The sequence below is a fragment of the Anomalospiza imberbis genome, chromosome 13 (genome assembly GCF_031753505.1).
Source record: "Anomalospiza imberbis isolate Cuckoo-Finch-1a 21T00152 chromosome 13, ASM3175350v1, whole genome shotgun sequence".
Lineage (NCBI taxonomy): Eukaryota > Metazoa > Chordata > Aves > Passeriformes > Viduidae > Anomalospiza > Anomalospiza imberbis.
In genome coordinates, this window is record NC_089693.1 from 1,504,223 (window position 1) to 1,527,541 (window position 23,319).

At 48.7% G+C, this 23,319-nt stretch overlaps 1 protein-coding gene and 1 long non-coding RNA gene across 4 annotated transcripts in view; one reads left to right on the plus strand and one right to left on the minus strand.

Annotated features, from left to right (window-relative positions):
• The window catches only part of LOC137481673 (uncharacterized), a 358,787-nt gene that overhangs the window by 288,133 nt on the left and 47,335 nt on the right, over positions 1-23,319 (plus strand). The gene's annotated exons all lie outside the window — the stretch shown is intronic.
• Positions 1-23,319, minus strand: part of SMAD3 (SMAD family member 3) — a 72,330-nt gene that overhangs the window by 17,816 nt on the left and 31,195 nt on the right. For 2 of the 3 annotated variants that reach the window (XM_068203519.1, XM_068203516.1), the window contains 2 exons: positions 1,412-1,605; positions 373-507 (listed from right to left, as the gene is read on the minus strand). In XM_068203519.1, coding sequence (XP_068059620.1) covers positions 373-507; positions 1,412-1,496 — 220 coding nt within the window. In that variant the 5' untranslated portion in view covers positions 1,497-1,605. The remainder of the gene's footprint in view (positions 1-372; positions 508-1,411; positions 1,606-23,319) is intronic. The other variant, XM_068203517.1, reaches the window with a different exon arrangement.

The window sequence follows — 23,319 nt, forward strand, 5'->3', positions numbered from 1 at the left end:
GTCCATGCAAATAAAGTGTAAATTGCTTGTAAAAGAGATACATAAATAGAAGAGCTCAATTCCATCAGAAATTTGGAGAGTTTTACTCAAAATGGCTGAATTTCATTCAAATCTCACCCCGGTAAGGGAACATCCAGTTTAGATTTCACAATAAACTGAAGTTGTGCCACTGAATGCAGAGGTGAGTTTAAACCCAACCAAACAAAGCCATGAACACGCTGAGTGCCCACATTTACAATCCCCAGCTATTTCTGCACTCTGTAGCTCCAGGGGAACGCTGCAAAGGAAGATTCCCAGCTTGGGAAGCCCAGGCAGGATTCCCTGTGCTCTCTGACCCTTCCCTCTGCTCCCTGTATGGAAGACACAAGGTACCTGGAATGTAGTTGCTCTGGGGCTCGATACCTGCAGGGAAGTTAGTGTTCTCTGGGATGGAGTGGCTGTAGTCATCCAGGGGCGGGAATTCGGCCGGAATCTCCGTGTGCCGAGGCACCAGCACCGGAGGCAGCACTGGGGAGGGAGAACAGGCAGCAGCCACGACATGAAGTGAGTGAAACAGCAGGAAACGAGGAGAAACCAGTTTGGAGTAACAGCTTTAAAGACAGGGGCTCGTTAAGGGACAGGATTTGATGTCTGCCTCTGGAATAACAGCAGCAGGTGAGGATGCTGTTTATTCCCAGCTGGGAATGGGATAGAGCTCATCTGAGCACATCAGGTGTCTCTGCCCCCTTTCAGCTCTGCTTGAAACACCATTAACGAGATGGTGCACCCCATGATTCCCAAGGAACGAGTTTCCCATAGGATGGAGCAGGCAGGTGGGATTAGCATAAACACCCTGCCTGGCTCTGCAGATCTGTGCTGACACGCAGCAGAAGCTCCTGCAGCTCCAGTTCAAAGGCTCTTCCAGAGGCAGGAGGAGACTCCAGAACGGGAAGCTGGGAGCTGTTCTTAGACCCAGCTCAACAGTTTATCCTTAGTTTAACCCCAGCAGTGAGGGATGCACAGAACACTGCTATGGCTCCTTCTGTGAGTTATGTGCACACAATGCACACTGGGAACCTGCTCACTGGCATTTCATCCATTCCCAACGATATTTTCCCCGAGTGCAGGTTCATAAATTATCCTACTCCATAGAGTAAGGGATTATCACCAATAATCCACCCACTGTGCCTGGGAATGCCACTGGAGATGCCTCCTGCTGCAGGAGAGACTGAGCAGGGATCTCCTGGGAATGCCACTGGAGATGCCTCCTGCTGCAGGAGAGGCAGAGGACAAGCAGGGATCTCCTGGGAATGCCACTGGAGATGCCTCCTGCTGCAGGAGAGGCAGAGGACAAGCAGGGATCTCCTGGGAATGCCACTGGAGATGCCTCCTGCTGCAGGAGAGGCAGAGGAGGGCAGGGCTGTGGTGGTACCTGGGGTCTCCACTCTCTGGTAGTGGTAGGGGTTGACACAGACTTCGTCCTTCTTCATGTTGAAGGCGAACTCGCACATCTCCATGGCGCGCAGCTCGTGGTGGCTGTGCAGGTCGGGCCAGCGCCACAGGCGGCAGTAGATGACATGGGGGAGGCCCTTCCTGTGGGACACCTGCAGCCGCCCATCCAGGGACCTGCACAGGAGCACACAGGGGTGCTGAGCCCAGAGTTAACCACCACAGGGGTGGTTCTAGCCTGGCACGGTCACCAACGAACACCCAACATGGTCACCAACACCCAACATGGTCACCAACACCCAGCATGGTCACCAAGAAACACCCAGCATGGTCACCAGCACCCAACATGGTCACCAACACCCAGCATGGTCACCAACCAACACCCAGCATGGTCACCAACACCCAGCATGGTCACCAAGAAACACCCAGCATGGTCACCAGCACCCAACATGGTCACCAACACCCAGCATGGTCACCAAGAAACACCCAGCATGGTCACCAGCACCCAACATGGTCACCAACACCCAGCATGGTCACCAACACCCAGCATGGTCACCAGCACCCAACATGGTCACCAACACCCAGCATGGTCACCAACAGCCAGCATGGTCACCAACACCCAACATGGTCACCAACACCCAACATGGTCACCAACACCCAGCATGGTCACCAACCAACACCCAGCATGGTCACCAACACCCAGCATGGTCACCAACACCCAACATGGTCACCAACACCCAGCATGGTCACCAACACCCAGCATGGTCACCAACACCCAGCATGGTCACCAGCACCCAACATGGTCACCAACACCCAGCATGGTCACCAACAGCCAGCATGGTCACCAACACCCAACATGGTCACCAACACCCAGCATGGTCACCAACACCCAGCATGGTCACCAACAGCCAGCATGGTCACCAACACCCAACATGGTCACCAACACCCAGCATGGTCACCAACACCCAGCATGGTCACCAGCACCCAACATGGTCACCAACACCCAGCATGGTCACCAACAGCCAGCATGGTCACCAACACCCAACATGGTCACCAACACCCAGCATGGTCACCAACACCCAACATGGTCACCAACACCCAGCATGGTCACCAACACCCAGCATGGTCACCAACAGCCGGTGCTGCCAGGGGGCCGCTGGTGCCTGTCCTCAGGGCAAGGATTTCCCTCCAAAAGCAGTAAAATCCTGGAATCCCAGCCTGGTTTGGGTTGGAAGGGATCTTAAATCCCATCCAGTGCCACCCCTGCCATGGCAGGAACACCTCCCACTGTCCCAGGCTACTCCAAGCCCCAGTGTCCAACCTGGCCTTGGGCACTGCCAGGGATCCAGGGGCAGCCCCAGCTGCTCTGGGAATTCCATCCCAGCCCCTCCCCACTCTCCCAGGGAACAACTCCTTCTCAATATCCCAGCTAACCCCCCCTCTTCCAGTCTGAAGCCATTCCCTGTGTCCTGTCCCTTCATCCCTTGTCCCCAGTCCCTCTCCAGCTCTCCTGGAGCCCCTTTAGGCACTGAAGAATCCTCAACAAATAATATTTGTTTCATGCAACAGCTCTGCTCTGGATTTACTCTTGGATATCTGGATTTCCAAATTGTTTCTTTACTATTTTATGGTTGATTAGGAGGCACAGACAAAAGCTACAGCCAGTAAGAACATGTCAATTCAGTGGTACTCAAAACACTGACACGTCCTCAACAAGCAGGGTTTGCACAGCTCTCAGCCATCTCTGCTGTGCTTGGAAAGGTCTTACATCTTAAAATGTGTGTTAATAAACTTGGACTTTTAAAACACAGATGGATGAATTTTCATTGTGACAAAATCAATATAGATACCATTTATGTACATTTATCTACTATGTCTATATAAAGTTCAGGAACCTTACAAACAACCAAGACTTCCAGTTTCATTTCCAAGCTGCAGCTTGAAAGCAAATAAAGATTTTTTTTTTACAGCGTTGCTTATTTTTATTTTTATTTTTACATCTACCCTGTGTCTCCTCCAGCTCATTTTTCACCTAATTCCATCCCCAACTGAGAACAGCCTCTTCCTAGGAAACCTTCCCAGGAAGCAGGACAAGAGTTTTGAACTCCTCTCCAGCAGAGGAAAAAGCTGGAGCAGGGTCTCCTCCATCCTGGATGAATGGGAGCTGCCCCCAGGCACTTCCTTTGAAGTCTAACCCTTCATTTCCCTTGCCTTTCCTAATGAGCCAAATGACCCACTTCAGGGCTTTGGTGAAATGAAATATTTCTCTTTTTTAATTTGTCAAGGAGAGAAAAAAATAAAGAAAATTGAAATTTTACTCGGAATTATTTCCCCTGGCTCTTTGTGTTGGCAGCCGAGTTAGAAAAACAAAGTGAACCCAAAGCAAAACACACAAACAATTATCCCAAAGAGGCTGGGCTCATCTGGGCTGCCCTAAGAGAGTCTTCCCAAAAGCTCCTCTGGCAGAGCGTGGTACCACACACACCTTTGCAAACACTGCTACAGCAACAGGGAGGGCAAAACACAACGGATTCCAGGCAAAACTGGGGAATATCCCCAGTGGCTAGACCTGAGCTTCTGGGGAAGCTGGGAATTCTGCTGCTGATTTCACTGGAGCCAAGACCGCAGTGATGTGACCTCAGAACTAATCAGGTCGGAAAAACTTTTAAAAGTACATATGAAAATATTCACTGAATTTAGCAAAAGGAGATGAGACAGTGAATAAACCAGGAGTGCTTCTCCATCCCCCTCATCTCTGCCTGCTTGGCAGCATTTCTTGCATCCAAGTGAGGAAAAAAGAGAAAAAAGAAGACTTAGAGAGAATATTCCAAGTGTCCCAGCTGTGGGAAGTGCTACTCCTGCTCCCCGTCTCCAGCAGCACGTGGACACTGGGCAGCTGAGGTGGGGCATTAACAAAAACGGGTTTGACTCTGGGGTTGTTTCCAAGGATGGGGCTCTCCCTGCATCCCCACAAAACCAACTCCCAGGTCAGCTGGGGTGGAAAGGGCCCTTCCTGCCCCCAGCCAGGCTCTGCCCACAGCACAGAGATGGGATTCCCTGCGCTCTTATCTGAAGAGACTTTTCACAAGGACAGAGCCATCTGGTTTCTTTTCAATTCCAGCAACCTCGCCCTCTCCCCTCCTTAAGAGATAAGGTAAAAGGAATGATATTTCCCCAAAGCCCTGGGGGTTCCTTGGGTTCTTCTGGTTGAAATCTCTCCTCAGACTCCCCACTGAGGGACTGGGGACAAAACAGCATCTTGAAAGGTGGCTGAGGAACAGGGCAGCTCCACGTCCTCCTGCTGTCCTGCCCCAACCCTCCAGGAGCGTTTTCCTCAGCCCTCAAGGAGTATTTTCTCCCAAGGAACAAACTCCTGGTGTGGCTGAGATGGGGCAGGAGATGAGGAGCCAACACTGCTCTGCCCAGGGCAGCCCCAGGGGTGACCCCAGCAGGTGTCCGGCGTGCAGAGCCATCCCATAATGATCTCCAGGGCACACACAACTCCTTCCCTCTCCTGCTCCTGTTCTGAAGCACGGGCTGATCCCAAAGGCTGAGCCCAAAGCATCCCGGAGCTCAGCACATCCAGACTTCATTACAATTAGCAGAATTTAACCCCAAACTTCCCCTGGGACGCTGAATTGTTTCTCCCTTTTACCTTTCCTTGACCCAGCCTGGGCGGAGCAGCTCTCCCTGTACAGCTGCCTTGAAACATTTATTATTCCAGATTATTTAACGGGATTGCTTTGGAAATTACTGATTTTTTTTTTGGCCAAAATTTAGTACTGGATTTTTCTCTAAAAACTCAGCATTATTTCTGCTTTGTCATCCAAGTACTCCTACACTGCATGGGGTCCTCGAGAAGCAAAAACCCCTCAGGCTGAGCACCTTTAGGATGGATCCATCCTTAAAAGCCATTTCCTAGGGAATTTGACCTCACCAAGCTGCCTCTCCAAGGCCAAGAGCTGCTCAAAGAGCAAAGGGCAATGGTGAGGCTTTAATGGCAAAAGCAGGGAAGGGAGGGAAAAAATGACAGCAACATTGAGGCTTTATTTTTGAACAATCTGTCTGAATTAGGCAGGAGAACATTGCACAACCTGAATTTGATTTCCAGGCCTGATTGGGGTTTTTTTTCTGCTTGTTTGGGGTTTGTTGTTGTTGGGGTTTTTCTGTTGGGTTTGTTTTGTGGTTGCTTTTTTAAACTGTATTTAATTTGTAAGATCCTGGATTGCGAAAGACAAAAAAACCCACCCCACGTTCTGAAAGACTTTGGTTATTTTATTTGTTCCTCTTTGAGCATTTTGCAGCTATCTTTAGATGGATACCGAAACTCTTTTTTGCACCCATTCTCCTGCTTTAAAAGCAAAGCTGAAATCAGGGGTGCAAAAACCAGGAGTGCAAATTAAGGAAAGTGATCTAAGCAATCAAATAGTTTTGCCCGGGTTGGAAAAATTCAGAATTACTCCATTAGAGATCCAATCCCTTTCCTTCCCCATCAGTTTTATATCCCTGTCATTAATCTTGCAAGAGAGCAAAATGCCTGAAAAACTCAAGTATCCAGTAACATCAATGTGTGCAAAAAGGGAAAGAAGGGAAAAAAGGAAGAAAAATTGAAATTATTCACTTTAAAAACCACAAGCAGGAGCTGTTTTTTAAACCCATGACTAATAAGTTGCCAGCTGCTCTAAAATTCACCAAGAACTGTGGCCATGGGCTGTGATTTTCTCCTGAACACAGAACACGGTTAGTGGTTCCTTACTGGCCCTGCATCTGGGCTGCAGCAGGGAAATTAGCATTTATTCTTGTAGCAGGATCTGGCTGGTGTGTGCAGAGCTCTGTAATATCCACAGGGCTTCACTGAGCACTTGGATAAAATCTCAACTTTCCCTCAACAGCGGCCAAATCAACAAGAGGGAATAAAAAAATGACCCACGCAGCACATTTGTAAGTCCAAAGCTGATCCTCTGCCATCTCTTTCCCCTCAAGTTGCTCAGCATCGCTGAATTTTCCAATTTCTGGGGCACTTTTAACAGTGCTGTCATTCAAGGTCTGCAAAAAGAAGTTCCCTGTGTCAAACTGAGGTTTGCGACGTGCTGCCAGAGAGGAAAGTAATAATTAACGCTCCTGTTTAAAATTTATAGAAGATTAAAATAATTAATAAATGTGTAATTTTCAACATACGTCTATGGAGAGGAAAGTTTTTACAGCCTCGAAATGAATGGAGTTAAAGGATTTTCCCAAGGCAAAAGAAAAGTTTGTTGCAGAGCCAAGATCAGGAGAGAAGAATGAATCTCTCCCTCAATACTCTCAATGATCACCCCTATTTTGTGCTGGCAACTCTCTCATCTGTTTTTTTTTCTTCCCACTAAAATTCTCTTTTGGATTTGGAAGGAAAACCACACATCCTTTACAAAACAACCCACAGCATCAGGTAAAGATTTTAAAGGCAAAGAGAAATTCATGTCTTCTTCTGGTGCTGCAGAATTCCTCTGCTCAAGTCTCGTTTGTTCAGGGTTTGCAAAGGAGCTGATAATAGCAAAAATTATCAGTATTTCTTGTGGAAATGGTTTTTTACCTGCCCATTTCCATGCCAGTCTTTGCAGCCTCCCCTTCCCCCTCTGCAGAGCTGAAGAACTCCAGCCCTGGGAGTTGATGTCAGGATCAGATTATGACAGCATGAGTCATTTATTAAGATTCCAGTAAGCTCTTTAGCAGGTGCCTTGAGACCGTATTTTTCAGAGTCTAATTTCACATTCAGACATAAGTACATTTTATTGGTTTACCATAAACTCTCTGCCCATTGTTGCTGCTCCACAGAGCCTTGTCCCCCTTCCACTCTCAGTTTAATTCAGATTTCTTTAAAGCTATGGAGAGATCTCATTTTCTCATACATCATCAACTATTTTTTCTCCTGTATTTTTTACAGATCTCTGTTATTTACACCCCTTCTGTTTCTGCCCCAGCTACAGGATATTGGTTGGTGGCTACCAAACCCAGCTCCCTCTCCTCTATTTTTAGCCATTTTGTAATTTTATGCCACTCCATTTCTTCAGCTCCTCCTTCTCCTGATAGCCAGGAGCACAGCAAACAAATAAGATACCCCAGAGACCCAAGCACACATCCTCCTACCCCAGAAAGGGCAGAACACATCCTAATGCTTAATTAAGGCTTAATCACAAACCCTCTTCCAAACTTCCTAATATACATTCCAATATTTCTGCCTTTTCTCCACAGAAAATAAGGGGTGGAAGTGGAATTTGAGGCTGTGTTTCTGAAGGTATTGCATCCCTGGTACCTCTAAATGTGAAACCCGGTTTTTCTAAGCAGTCCTGCTCCTTTTATTTACTTCAGCAAAGTTTATTGGCCCAAATCTGTGTCAGACTCATTGAAATTTATTTGTGCTTGAGCCTTAAGAGTGCAGGGAGTAGACACAGGAGAGGTTTCTGAACGTGCCTTTTTGAAAAGTCATTTATCAGAGCTTGTCATTTCTTCCCAGAATCCCGTATTTAACTCCAGAGCTGAAATCCAAAACCCAGCACACTTTCATCCAAGCAAAGCAGCAACTTCCCCTCTCCCAGGAGACTCCAGGCATCCTGATGGGGCCGTGGGCACTTTCAGGAGGAGAAAAGGGATGGATGGAAATGCCAAGGAAATTCAGATCATCTTCTATAACCCAGAGTGCATCCAAAACAAAAGCATTTCAAGGGAGACTGAATTAATGGAGCACATGGCAATCAAAAAGAAGAAAAAGGCAAAAAAGCTGCTGTAAAACTCAGTTATTCTGTCAGCCTCCATGGTACTTACACTGATTTACATTTAATATCCAGTTTCTATGTGCATCTTCTTGATGCTGCAGGGGAAAAAATGCTCCTATTTTCACTGAAATCAAGAGAGTTCTGCAAATCAGCATCAGCTGTTGATATAACCCAGATAAACCAGAGCAAGAGAACCCAGGAAAGAAAGGAAAAAGAAACCCATGTGCTGCACAGCGCTTGGACAGAAGCCTCACACCAAGAACTGCTGCCCCAAATATGTGTGTGCTAACAAAAGCAAAAGGAGTTATCCAAGGGAGGGTGGAAAAATGACAGTTTTAAGACCTTGGCCTCCCCTTCACAATATATACAATTCCCAGTGCCTTCAACAGAACCTTCATATAAATACCAGAGTCGGAACTGGCTCCTCAGACAAATGTTTGTGCGTTCTATCAAGCTGGGACAAAGCCAACATTTCTTATGGAAACATTTCTGGTGGTCCTGGACAAAGAACATGTTTACTTTATAGCAGATATAGCTAAAAATACATTGTGCTCCAGCCTCCAATTATCTTGTTTGGAATAGTTTGAGGCTACTCGAGGTTCGTTGCTGTTATTTTCTTTATTATACAGTGAAAACGTTGCTGCTTTTCCTGTAATTTGAAAAGCAGCTATTTGCAGGTTTGCCCATCTGTGTTTGGACCTCCCCCGCAGGGATAATGAGATCCAGGGTGAAATTTTCCAGAGTGCCCATCTCCCGTTTTCAAACGCAACTTAAGGCAGAGATCAGTGTTCTGCTGGAATTACAGAGGCCTTTTAAATCTTCCCTTAATCCCACTGGCTCTGTGTTCTGCTGCTTTTCAGGCTGGGTTAGCAGCCACTCACACATGTCATTATTTGCACAACCAGTAGCAATTAACAGCACACCACAAACACGGGGACCTGGTCCCACAGACTTCCTCCAAGCTCCTCCCCAGGGATGTCCTTTGGGATCCATCCCACACGTGAGGGGATCTGGTCTCCTTTAAATAAAACCCAGCTTGCTTACAGAGATCTTTCTGGGTTCCTTACAGCCTCTCCCCTTTTCTCAAGGACTTATTTGCCCAGCTCTGTATTCCAAAGGAGCTTTCCCAACTCCAGTGAATCAGTTGTGGGTGAATCACTTCCCATGTGCTTCATCCCAGAGCAATTCCCACAGGCTTCCCCCTAACCCCGATGACACAGAGCGACCCAAACAAACCCCGGAGGTTCCACCAGGAGTTTCCAGCAGGACTCAACACAAGGTGTGTGCTGAGGTGAAAAGGGAACTGGAAGCAGGCTCTGCTCAATTTACAGCTCTGAGTTGCCCCGCTGTGAGTCACCGGCGATGCAGGAGCAATCCAGCCCCAGAAGAATGGGATGTCTTTGGGGAGTGCTGCAGATTTCAGACGGAGCTGCTCATTAAAAGCTATTAACACCAGTTAATATTGAACAGTCCCTTCTGTTGGCAACTGCTGGCCGTGTTTGGAGGAAGCATTTTGGAAACTCCTCTGTCTCATAATCAGCTTTTACAACACCTCTGAGGAGGCTGAGGGCAGACAGGAGGTGCTGCTGCTTTTGGGGTTATTACTCCGATCTATTCTTACAATAAGAAAAAAGGGTTCTTTGGACCAGAGAGGTGGAAGAAGCTTCAGCTGAAATATTGTTTTCCCTCACCTCAAACTCTCAGCAGCCAAAAGGAAGCTGTGTATGGGGCCTACCTGAAAGGTTCCTTTCTTCCTGTGGCTCTCCAGAGCAGGGGCAAGGGCTGTTTTCACTCGCAGCAGAAGTCACTCCCTCAGCCACCTCCTCCAGCCAAGATAATTATCTGATTCGTGGAAGCCAAATTCTGCCTCCCTAAATTACAGATTATGTTTAAAACAAACTGAAAAACTTCGAGAAAAGGAGGGGGAAGAGTATCTTGTCTTCCCCATGCTGCGAGACGCGAGGAATTCTCTGCTCGCCAAAAATGTGATTTTTCCACGGTGCTGCTGTCCGGACGCACCAGTTCCCTCTGTCCTTCACTCTTCCCTGCCCTGGTGCTCCTGGATGTCTAATTCCAAAGCTGAGCTCTGACTAATGCAGGATGTGTGGGAGAGCAGCTCCATGAATAAGAGCTCTCCAAAGCACCAGGATCACGCTAAGTCACTCTTATCACCCAAACAGGATCTCCAGCGTGTGCGTGCACAGGGGCCTTCCTGTCAGGGTTTCATCATTGCTATTGCTCCGTGGAAATCCAGCTGGGGTGACAGAAAATGCAGCAGGAAAAAGCAAGTGGCTAAAATCAACATAAACAAATACCTTATTTTCATGTAAATGTCAGCAGTAATAAAAGCTTGAGGCAAGAAGTGATTAAAGAACAGTCCAGAAAAAAACCCCAGCATGAAAACAAGTCACCTTTCAACCACCACAGGACGCAGAACTGTTCCCAAATGAGATGTTTTTCAAAAGTTTTCCATGAGGTGTCCATTACGAACAGCTGAAAATATCAACTGCATCCAAACTCACATTTAAGGAACAGAGAGCCATTTCAGGTACCTTTCCTGTAGTCAGCTCCCCCTTCCCCCCCTCCAGACTCCAAAGAATATTTGATATTCATGTCCTGAGAACCTCACTGGATAAATGCTTAAACATTGAGCTAAAACCAGATCTGGAGCTTGCCAAGGAGAGGGAATGAGGAGGGAGGCAGACTCACAGGTAAACATTAGTTTGTACTTGAAAAAGCCAGGGCACATTTTAAAGCTGCTTTTGATTTTCATGCCAACCTCTGTCAAGCACTGGAAGGCCAAGGTGACACGGGGGGACAAGCACCTGGCAGCTGCTCTGGGGGGACAGTGACACAGGAAGGCAAATGATGGAAAACAGCCAGCAGAATTCCAGAAAGAAGGGATGTTTTTCTTCCTCATTTCCTTTCTGGCCCCTCTTGGCTGGTGCCAGGCACAGAGGTGGGCTGGGCTGTGCAGGGGCTTCTGGCACTCCTTAAAGGGGCATAAAATGCTGTGTGGGAATGCTCTCCTCCTCTGTGCCCCACACAGCCCTCACACCTGCCTGGGCAATAATGCCAGAGATAAAATCTGGAAGTTCTTTGGAGAGATCCCTCCTGTCCTGCAGCAGCAGCCCAACACCCTCTGCTGTGCCCTGAATGGGAATCCAGAGAAAACAAAACAATTCCCAGTTCTTTCAAATCCTTCCACGCTTTCAGCATTCTGCAAGTGCACAAATAGATCTGTCCATCTCTGTGGTGCAGCCAGGATGAAAGGGACACCAAAACCCTGCGTGGCAGCCAACACCAACATCCCAGCACTTTGATGGCACCATGAGACCACCACCCCCCACTCCAAATCAAAGCTCTGGGGGCACTTCTGAGCAAGCCATAATCACTGTGCAGATGAAATGCAGCCAGGAGACCCAGAACACCACCCAGCTCCTCTAAACCAACACAGATGAGGCACAGCGGGGCAAGGCTCAATTATGGCCTTTTTCTGTCTCCTCTGGAGCAGCAAAATGCACTTGCTGGGTGCCTGGGTCAGCAGTGACTCAGAGGACAGAGGGCTTTCCATTGAATCATCCACACGGTTTGAAGCACCCTCCAGGTTCTGTTGGTGGGAGATGTCTCACTACCTACACCTTCCCTAAATACTGCCTGGGCTGTCCAGGGCAGGAGAGTGAGGGACACAGCCCAGACCAAGCGTGCAAAAGAGCAGGAATGCTCTGGGAATACCTGGATGCTCAAAAAGCATCCAAAATAATGGGCAAACACAGATGGAGCAGCACTGCTCACTCCCACAGCATGTGAGCACAGACAAGATAGGGAAACAATGGGATAAGTCACAAATATTTGATTTCACAAGTCAAGACAGTTTTCTTTCCCCTCCCCTCGTGACTAAGCCTTTGGTCCACACACCCACTCCATCCTCAAAAAAACAACTCCGTGAAACAAATGTGATTGCTCTAAAACACACAGAGGCAGTGACCAACCACCCTCCCCCTCACAGCACTCAGCCTATTTACTAAGAGTCTGCACTGTTTGTAACAGGATCCACCTCCCCCTCTCAATGAGACTTTAAACACCAGCGAGGCCAGCCCCTCCCCACTGCCCTTATCCCATTCCCAAACCTCCAATTCTGCAGACAACATCCTTCTCCCAGATGAACTTGCTGCAATCACTCCTAGCTGCTGCCAGGGGAAGGACACTGCAGTGTCCAGTGTGCCAGCTGTTCCCAAAGCAGCACTCAAAGCCATGCCAAGGGCTGTGCCAGGGGCTCTCCCCCAGAGGACAGCACTGGCAGCTCCATGCTCTGCATTCCAACACCCGTGAGCTCAAGCTCTGTGCCGTGCCTTAACGGGTTAAACTGCCAGAGGGGGGATTTGGATTTGACACAAGGAAAGAATTCCTGCCTGTGAGGGCGGGCAGGCCCTGGCACAGGTGCCCAGAGCAGCTGGGGCTGTCCCTGGATCCCTGGCAGTGTCCCAGGCCAGGCTGGATGAGCTTGGAGCAGCCTGGGATGGTGGAAGGTGTCCCTGCCATGGCAGGGGGGGATGCGGTGGGATTTAGGGTCCCTTCCCACCCAAACCCTTCTGTTATTCTCTGATTCTGCACCTCGCCTGTATTGTGTCTCTCTGTGCTGCCCCAGCAGTGCTGGGGAATGGCAAAGCCACTGCCTGCACCTGCAGCCAGAAACCCCAGGTTCAGCCCCATCCTGGCACAGACTTGCTGCATCAAACTTCACCCAAGAAACTACTCACCATCCAGACCACTGCTCCACACCACCCCTAGCAGCCTTCCCAGCCATTTTCTGCTTGACACATTTTCTTATGCCAAGGAAAAAAAAAAACCAAAAATCCAAGCCTCTGAAGCAAGTGAAGACCTACCCCTTCTTTTTCCTTTTAGCAATCAAAACACCCTGCCTGTCCTTATGTCATCCCAGCTAATCTCTTCCTCCTCTCTGGCACATCAGATAAATATCTTGTTCCTCCAACCCATCAGAAAACACAGCTGCTAAAATTATCACTCTGACCCATCAATCACCCTCCTCTCTCACATTGTCCCGTATCTTCTCAGAGGTATTAAGTTCAAAACCTTGCCCTCAAGGCACTGCAGCCCTATTTTATAACACACTTGAGAGCCCAAACCAACAGCAGCTTGTCCCAAACTCCATGCCCAGACTGTACATCCCCCAAATGCTTCCCTCTGGCTTCTCCTTCGCTCCCACCTGGGCCCCTCTCCCTGCTCTTGGCAGCTTTCAGCATTACAGTGGTGTGGAAATTCCTTCCAGCCCTGAAGAGATGGAAGGGTGATCCTTCACCATCTCGTTTCCTTGGGAAGGCTGATTAAACTGAGAGCACCAACCAGGATCAACACGATGCAAGCAGACAAAAAGGTTTGCAGGGAGCAGAAAGTGCAAAATTACTGAAGTAATTAATACAGCCCGTGGTTACAGTTTTCCCTGGATATTCCCAGGAGCGCTGCCTTGCATCTCTGAGCCTGCCAGCTCCTCAGTACACGGACAGTCTGTATTTTTCCCCCTCTTCTAAAGCAACAAGCACGTTCTTGGCAGCTAAATTATTAATAAGGAACAAATGGTAATTGATTTATAGATGAGCCTGTAAAAGAAGGTTTGTCTTCTTCAGTCTTTTAAGTCACCATGCCCACACGGCTTTGTGCTGGTTCAATCCCCTCCAAAATGTCCCACCCAGACCTGTAATGCAGCACATCCAGCTCCAAATGATCTGTGGTTATGTGACCCCTTCACCTCTGTTGTATCTGACCACTGACCAGATATTGCAAAACAGAAACAAAGTGCTCATTGTTCCTCCTGTCTCCCTCTCTTCTCAGCCGGCAAGAAAAAGCTTAACTGGATTAGTTCTTAAGATTTTATTTTTATCCATTGTGAGCTCGTGAGAAAAAAAATACTCATGGAAAAGATGAGTTTTGAATTCAGCCTTTGAATATGCTGAGCTTGGGGAATTAGCTCTCAGTGCTGGTGGAAAGTTCCACAGGTCTGGCCCAGGACTTCACACCAGAAGTCTCCATCCTGCTCCTCAGAGCACGACTTTCTCACATTTCAGCTGCAGCACTTGCAACAGCAACCTGCACTCCGGTTCTGCCTGCCCTGGGGATCTCCGGGAAGGTCTTCCCCTGCACGGATCCGGGAGAGGCAGGAGGGAGCAGAGCAGCTCCTCCACAGGCTGCTCAGTTTGTTGTAATTACACACACCCTCCCCTGCTTTCACAGCATTCCCCACAACTTGTTTGGCACCCAGGACTGAGCAGCAGCCAGCCTGCCACAAACTCAACCTTTCTGAGGCAGACTCGTGGCTTTACTGAAAGCAACCCGAAGTTTGTTTCTAGAAACATTATGGAGATGACTTGTAAAACACACAGCACTGCTGCTTCAAGGCTGGCAGAATCCCAAACAACGGCAGCTCTTCCATGAGGCAAAAACAGACCTTCAAAGGCTTGTGGGCAAATATACTGTCACTGAATATTTTGTCATGGAAGCAGGAGCCTAAAAATATCCCAGGAGCAGATAATGCAGTGAGACAGCGCGGCGCACATCCTGCCTGCGCTCTGTAAACAGCCGATGTGAACTGGCACCATTGTGCAAATCAGGCCACCCATACCAAAAAGTAGGACAGGGGTTTGTGACCTCCTGCAGCCTCCATCCCAGAGCCCTGTGCTCCTCCTGCAGCCTCCATCCCAGAGCCCTGTGCTCCTCCTGCAGCCTCCATCCCAGAGCCCTGTGCTCCTGCAGCCTCCATCCCAGAGCCCTGTGCTCCTCCTGCAGCCTCCATCCCAGAACCCTCATACTCCTCCTGCAGCCTCCATCCCAGAGCCCTGTGCTCCTCTTGTAGCCTCCATCCCAGAGCCCTGTGCTCCTCCTGCAGCCTCCCTCCCAGAGCCCCGTGCTCCTCCTGCAGCCTCCATCCCAGAGCCCTGTGCTCCTCCTGCAGCCTCCATCCCAGAGCCCTGTGCTCCTCCTGCAGCCTCCATCCCAGAGCCCTGTGCTCCTGCAGCCTCCATCCCAGAGCCCTGTGCTCCTGCAGCCTCCATCCCAGAGCCCTGTGCTCCTGCAGCCTCCATCCCAGAACCCTCATACTCCTCCTGCAGCCTCCATCCCAGAGCCCTGTGCTCCTGCAGCCTCCATCCCAGAGCCCTGTGCTCCTCCTGCAGCCTCCATCCCAGAGCCCTGTGCCCCTCCTGCAGCCTCCATCCCAGAGCCCTGTGCTCCTCCTGCAGCCTCCAGCCCAGAGCCCTGTGCCCCTCCTGCAGCCTCCATCCCAGAGCCCTGTGCTCCTCCTGCAGCCTCCAGCCCAGAGCCCTGTGCTCCTGCAGCCTCCATCCCAGAACCCTCATACTCCTCCTGCAGCCTCCATCCCAGAGCCCCGTGCTCCTGCAGCCTCCATCCCAGAGCCCTGTGCTCCTCCTGCAGCCTCCATCCCAGAGCCCTGTGCCCCTCCTGCAGCCTCCATCCCAGAGCCCTGTGCTCCTCCTGCAGCCTCCATCCCAGAACCCTCATACTCCTCCTGCAGCCTCCATCCCAGAGCCCTGTGCTCCTCCTGCAGCCTCCATCCCAGAGCCCCGTGCTCCTGCAGCCTCCATCCCAGAGCCCTGTGCTCCTGCAGCCTCCATCCCAGAACCCTGTGCTCCTGCAGCCTCCATCCCAGAGCCCTGTGCTCCTCCTGCAGCCTCCATCCCAGAACCCTCATACTCCTCCTGCAGCCTCCATCCCAAAGTCCCCTACTCCTCGCCCCACAAATCCTGCTGTTTCCCACAGTGGTGGGAAGCTCTGGTGGGAGTGTGGCTGGGTTGTCTCAGGAACTGGGAGAGGTGAGGAAGGGGCACTTTGGGGTCGCATCTCTGCACCCATCTCTGCACCACGTCCTGCCCACAGCAGGAAACCCAGCCTGGGGATGTGCTGATTCACCACAGGGCTGTCATGCTGAAAATACTTCTCCTCCTCCTCCCCCCTGCCAGGGAAGGGCTGTTGGTATCTCCTTTCTCTCAGCACAAATCAAAGATAAAACACGAGTGCCCCGGGTAACTGGAATATATCATATTCTGCATTCCTTGCTCCCATTTGCGATATTTGGGCTTGAAGGGGAAAGTATTTTGTTTAGCATAAACGAGAGAATGGCAAAAACCACACCAAGTAGAAAAAAGTGAGGCTCTGGGGACACAGTTCTCCAACAGAGCAAAGTGAGATGAATTTCTCGTTCTAGCACATAAAGCTTAGCTGGATTTGGTAATTAAAGCCAAGTTCTCAAAATCTTCAGGTGCTTTTTAAGTGTTTTATCCTTATCAAAATGGTCCCCATTGCTCTCAATGCTTTTCTGTAAATACAAGTGGCAGCTCCCTGCTGTGCAAGTGTGCAAGGACTCTGGAAACACTCCGGGAGTTCCAACACCACAAAAATAGATGTCAAAACTTGAAATAATTAGCGAAGTTATGCCTAACAGTTCCCAACCCAAAAAGCCCTGCACGGGCAGAACCCAGGAGCATTCAGACACTTTAATCTGCGCTCAGAACCTCCCCTGTGCCCTGAGCTATGGAAAGCTCTCAGGTGGAAGAGGGTGTCCAGCAAGGCAAACAAAAGCAGCCTCCCCAAACCTGAAAGGTTTGTTTCCTTGCAGGAGAGCTCTGCGGCTGAACCCGTGTGCGCTCATTTGCACACGGAACGAATTCAGCAAATTCCATTCCAGCCCTTCCCACCCTGGCTCCTGAGGATGCCGATGGTTGTAGGGCAGCACCCACTACTCCCGCTAAACCCCAGGCAAACATCAGGGCTGACACACAACCAGCGGGCAGAGAAAGTCCCTGCCGCAGGAATTTCCATTTCCAGCAGGATGAGCAGGTAAATGAGACGGACAAACAGGAAGGAGCAGTTATCCCAGGAGCAGCTCCTGGTACCCGGTGTGAATGGCCTCGTGGGGAAAAGAAATCAAACCCATCCCCAGCCCATTCTTCCTGCAGCAATGAATCACATTTCACTTTCAAAACATGGGTGCTAAAGTCCAGGTGAGCGAATCCTGGGAAATACACGGTTTCTTTTTACAGGCAGGGAAAGGAAACAGGGGAGGAAATACATGCCGAGAACTAAAAATGTACATTTTTTTCTGAAAATCAGAGTGGCATCAGGAAGGGAAGGCTGTGGGGAAATGTGTACATGAGTAAAGCAAAGAGCACCAGTCCCTTCTGCTTTCCTCTGCTGATCGCCCTTGATAAATTATCATGACTCTTTAGGGATTCTTTCAAAATCTGCTTTTAATTATTTACTCGAATTTTTTAGGAAGATTGTCTCTGCCTTTGAAACTTCCACAAGGGCCACACCCTCCCACACAGAAGGATTTCACTGCTATAAAAGCTCTGGCTGCTCAGCCAGCTACTACTTAGTAATAAAAGAAGTAACATGCATGGCTAAAAGAGGCACAGATGTGGAAACCGTGTAAAAAGGTGGCACTGGGGTTTTTTTAGCACTTGATATTAAGAATAAAATAAAAATAAACAAAATAAAAATGAAATAAAATAAAATGAAAAATGAAATGAAAAATAACATTTAAAAATAGAAAATTAAAAAATAAAGTAAAATAAAATAGAATCAAATCAAATCAAATCTGGAGCAGGGCGAGGGTGCCCACTGGGGCAATGTCCCCTGACCAAGGCTGCTGCAGTTCTGGCTCCCAAGTGAAGGTGCATCCAGTGGCTGTGTCAGGTGCTGCCTTGGCAAAAGCATTTCCTGCTAATGGCCTCCTAACTGTTCTCTGACAGCCGTGAGACGTTCCCCAGAGGGCTGTGGAGGCAGGAACTGGCAATGCTCGGTGCCATTTGGCGCCGGGCTGTGGAGCAGCAGCCCCTGCTCCCAGCCCCAGCTGCCTACAGCCCGAAAGCTCCGAGTGAGGAGCCAGGGAACGACCCCTGCTTACCCACCCTGGCGTCCCAGCGATGCCCCAGGTTTAGGTTTTACATTTTCTCATTCTCTGCTGCTTTAGTGGGTGGCTCTGGGCTCCACATCAGGGGATGGTGAGCTCTCTGCACAGAGCAGGGAGACAAAACAATTCCTGCTCCAGCTGGGGACCAAGGACAAATGAGCCAAATCTCAGCCCAGGAGCACAAACACCGTGGGCTGGAGAGAGAAGAACAAGCAGGATGGGACTGCATGGGCTGGAGCTGGAATGGGACAATGAACTGCAGTGTGCCCATGGAGCAGAGCTGATCACAGTGAGAGCCCCCGGGAGCGCTCGTGCATTTTGGGACCATCTGGGTTCATCTTGGGGCAGCCCTGGCTGGGCTCTGGTGCTGCCCAAGGTGGATCCATGGAGGAGATCCTTTGAATAGATCCCTGGTTTGTTCTGGAACTCTGCCCAGCCTCTGCTCCAGCTCAGCCTGCACAAGGCATCAGCAGAAGCCTTGGAATGTGTGGGCACTGCTGGACTTGGTGCATCAGCTCCATTCATTTAACTCTTCAGTCCAAGCCTGGCCTCAGAGGGCCCTGCACGACTCCTGGATGGAGGCAGAGCTTTGCTGGGCTCAGTTAGGATGAAAGAGACTTTGAAATCTTTAAACACTCCTGTTCTCTTGGATAATGAAGTGTTTTAACAAATAAAAATAACATTTTATTTCAGCCCCAACAGGCAGTGCTGTCTGAGGTACCTCAAGGCAAAGCTATGAATTCTGATTTAAAGGGAACATTCACCCCACTCTGCTCTATCTGAATAAAAGCCAACTTATTTAGCATTTTGCTTCCTGCTGCAAAGATTCCACTGTTGTAGGGCTGGCCTGTGAGATGAAGAAAAACAACATGGAATATCATGTGTCACTTCCTTTTCATCCCATGCAAACCTGGGCTCAGCTCAGGGGTGGGACAGGCACCCTCCCTTCACCTCAGCTTTCAGGCACAATAAATTAACAAGGGTGGGCCTCCACTCAAAGCAACTTTTCTTTAAAGCTCTGTATTCCTCAAATCCCTTCAGAACAAGTTCATTTGAATGTATTTAATTTTACTTGGAGACTGATAATAGCTCGAGTGGATTGCATCATCTTCACTGGAACAGTAATGTCTTTTAAGTTTCTTTTTAGTAGCTGCCTCAGACATGCCTTAGATAATTTTGTTGGCCAACTGAGGACTAATGCAAGACATATTCTATGAATAAATGCATTTGCAGAGCCTCAGTCTCAGAAGGTGATTTTGCAAATGGCCAATGAGAAGTGACTGCTTTGAAGTGTTCCTGGAACTTAAACCACTGATCAAATTCTACCAAAAAAGGCTCAGAGAAATGTTACTTCAGACTGGGTTTATCTTTCCTATAAATGCAAACTACTGCATTAAAACCAGAACTTTCCTCTATTAAATGTGCACTTTCACAGCTTGGGAGTATTTAACTGAGGTGTTTAAAGTCAACATTTCATTTTCTTTCTTGGAACAGTTGAAAAAACTTAAAGCCAAAGTTTTCACTGGATGGAAAAGGTAACTCCAAATGTCTTTTCCCTAAAAATAAAGGATGAATTTGCACCAGCCTGTGTGAAGGACCCAGTGACACAGAGTTAACACCACTCCAGCCTGCTTTGCTCTAAAAAGGACTTCCCAGCCAGCAGCCTCCTGTTTTTTCCTTATCCAAAAGGCTCCTGATGTCTTCCCCTTGCCTGAGGATCCAGAGATTTCTGCCCTGCTGGTGGAAGTCATTGCACAAGGTCCGTGGAAATGGGAAAAGAGACTTTTTGAGCTCTGTGGGAGCCTCTGGACACTGCCCAAACCCCCAGCAGGGCATTTACTCTCTTGTTTCAACACATTTAATTTGATTGTGCACCTCCTGAAGCAATCCTGGCCCCAGCTGCCCAAGCCCAGCTGGGTTTGTACTTCACCAGTGAAATGCCAGAGCACTCAGCCCAAAATTCAGCACAGCCCAAAAGGCACCAGATTCATCCCATCACAGCACCCTAAAAACAGGCTGGGGGATATTGTGGGGAGGGAACAGAGAGTGGAGCCTGGTACACAGAAGGACTCATTACATTTCTTTTCTAAGATTATTTTGTTCTGCTTTGTCACAACATGAAACCTGTTTGACTTCCACTTTACACACAATGTTTACAACACGTGTGGGCAAATTTAGTGATACATATCTGTGAAACTTGATTACTTTCACACAGAAATTCCTTTAAGATACTCCTTTTCCAACAGTAAAAATCCCATATGCACAAAGCTCCAGAACGGCATTGCTGGCTGGTGTTAGTGCACACCGAACCCTTGCACTGCTTCAAGGAGAACCTTAACAAAACCCACCAAGGGAAGCCACAAAAATACACCAAAGCAGCTCAAAACTCAGCAGATTAGAAGTTTAGATCAGCAGACATTTCAAAGAAAGCACACAATGGTGCTGCCAGCTCGCTCTCCATGGAGCATTTTGTTTTAAAAGGCTGTTTAAGACGAGGCTGTTTTCTCCTGTCAGGATCACAGGAATCCTCACACACCCGTGCTGAGAGAGAAGTGTCAGCACTGCACAAAGAGGCTTCCAGGAGGACAGGAGGCTTTCAAACACCTCCTCAGGGAAAAGCCCCTACCAGGCTGGTGCAAGAGTGCTGTTACTCCACTTCTGATGGCATTATTATTCCTTGGGCACACTCATTTTGCTCTGGTTTTCCTAACATTAGGCTTTTATAGGAGTTTTGCAGCAAGTCTGTGGGAAATGACATCACCAGCCCTCAGTTCAATCGGTTTAATACAGAAAGCTGCCTTCAAAAGAGCTTTTAAAATACATTTTTGATGGTTCTTTAGGATTTGAAGAAATGCTAGTATATCCAAGGCTGTAAAAGTTACATAAAGAACTTCCAATTCAAACATCTGAACACTGATCCATATTCATTCTCTGTGCTGCTAAATAACCGCAAGCTGATTTCCTTCAGCACTGTGTTTATTTTAGCAGTAGGGCTGTCCAGGATCCACCTTCCAGAACCCAGCACTAACCAGGTTCCATAAAACAGAACGTTCACTGCCACACTGGAAAAAATTCCCAGGGAATCACTGCTGTGGCTTCTGCCAACAGCACAAAAAGGCAAGGGGCTCTGCAAGTCTCCACTCACAGAGTGAAGTATCTCAGAAGAAGCTGATAATTATAATTTTGTGAGAATAGTCAGGTTTTTCAGTACACAGCAGAAGCTGAGGGACTGTGTGGGCAACCAGGAGAGGGGCAGGCTGAGAGGGATGATGCCTTGTGCCGGCTGAGCTGGAGCAGAGGCTGGGCAGAGTTCCAGAACAAAGCAGGGGTTTATTCAAAGGATCTCCTCCATGGATGCACCTTGGGCAGCACCAGAGCCCAGCCAGGGCTGCCTCAAGATGAACCCAGATGGTCCCAAAATGCACGAGCGCTCCCGGGGGCTCTCACTGGGATCAGCTCTGCTCCATGGGCACACTGGAGTTCATTGTCCCATTCCAGCTCCAGCCCATGCAGTCCCATCCTGCTTGTTCTTCTCTCTCCAGCCCACGGTGTTTGTGCTCCTGGGCTGAGATTTGGCTCATTTGTCCTTGGTCCCCAGCTGGAGCAGGAATTGTTTTGTCTCCCTGCTCTGTGCAGAGAGCTCACCATCCCCTGATGTGGAGCCCAGAGCCACCCACTAAAGCAGCACAGAATCTGAAAAATATAAAAGCTCAAACCTGAGGCATCAGGGAGGCTCAGCTTTCCTATGCCACTTGTCACAATTTGTCCCCAAAAAAGCAACTAAAGCCCAAGGGAGCACCGAGTTCCAGAGGAGCCCTGTGCTACAACATCTGGAACAGGAAAAAGGCACAAAGGAGCAGAGACAGGAAGGCGAGAGGCACAATGGGCTCTTTTTAAAGCGGCACAGAAAGGACAAATCTCAGTGCTGGGGCTGCAGCTTCTGCACAAGGAGCTTGGAGATGAGAAATCTGAGGTACCTGGAGAGCTGCACGTTGGGAAGGAGGGCTCAGCTTCCCTGGCACCGAGAGGGTGGAAGGATCCCACTCACGGCACTGCCAGTCCACTCCCTGCCTCTCTTCACCCCTCCATGTGATGTTAAACATTCCTTCACAGGAAAAGCCTCCATGCAGGATGCAGAAACAGAGCACACTTCCAAACAACCACTGCTGGCCTTGCTTTGTTTCGTTCACAGCATGAACTGCTTTCTAAAGGCATTTTGTGGTAGATTACAAACAATGAAATCCTGATGACTGGGTATGAAGGGTGATAAATGAAGGTCAGTGTCACCATGAGCCTAACTGGTACTAATGGCTCAGCAGGCAGCAGTTACAGAATATTCCAAGCTGGAAGGAACCCACAAGGACCACTGAGTCCAGCTCTTAATTAAATGGCTCTTATGGGTGGCACAATACCAAAAATATCAAAGTGTATGTTCTCCATTGATGAAAAAATGCACATTTCCAGTCACGATGCCCAAAAATCACAAAGTAAAAGCAACTTGCTTTGCCAAAAAACCAAACCTAAGCCCCCAAAACAACAAATAGAGAACAAGCCTCATGAAAAAGTGATGGTTTGACCTTGTCAAAATTGTGGGCTGCATGTACTCACCACTCCTGGTGGGACCACATTCCCAAAGAACAAGCTCTCCTTCATGTGGGGTGTTACTGATTAAAATGATTTAGGAAGACTTTTTTTTCCTCCTTGTTCTTTCTCCCACCAATTGTTCCTTGTGTTTTGGTTCTGTTTATGCAATCAAGGCCTTTCACTCTTAACCACGACCCAACTCCAGCTCCACTGAACATTTGGGCTCTGTGTTATTTGCTGGTGGGCAGGGGAGCACAGGGCTGGGTTTCAAACTGGCAGAAAACCCATGCAGAGCGTTGGGACTCTCCTCTCCCCTCCACTGAATTGAATTAAAGTGTGTTTCTTGTGATCCTTTTTTTTTTTTTGCCAGAAGCCCTACTGTTGCTGCAGCAGTATCACCAAGGATGCCTTTTATACCATGATAAATTAATTAACATTTATAACTGATATAAAGTTACACTGGCAGACTGTTTAGTTACCTTGGAGAACATCACTAAGGCACAACACTCTGCAGTAAAACTCAGCTTTTTGGGGGACATTTCCAAGCTTGGTTAAATTCTTAAAGCGGGCTGGAGTTGCCCAGAAGCCAGAGCCAGAACCAGCTTTGCAGGG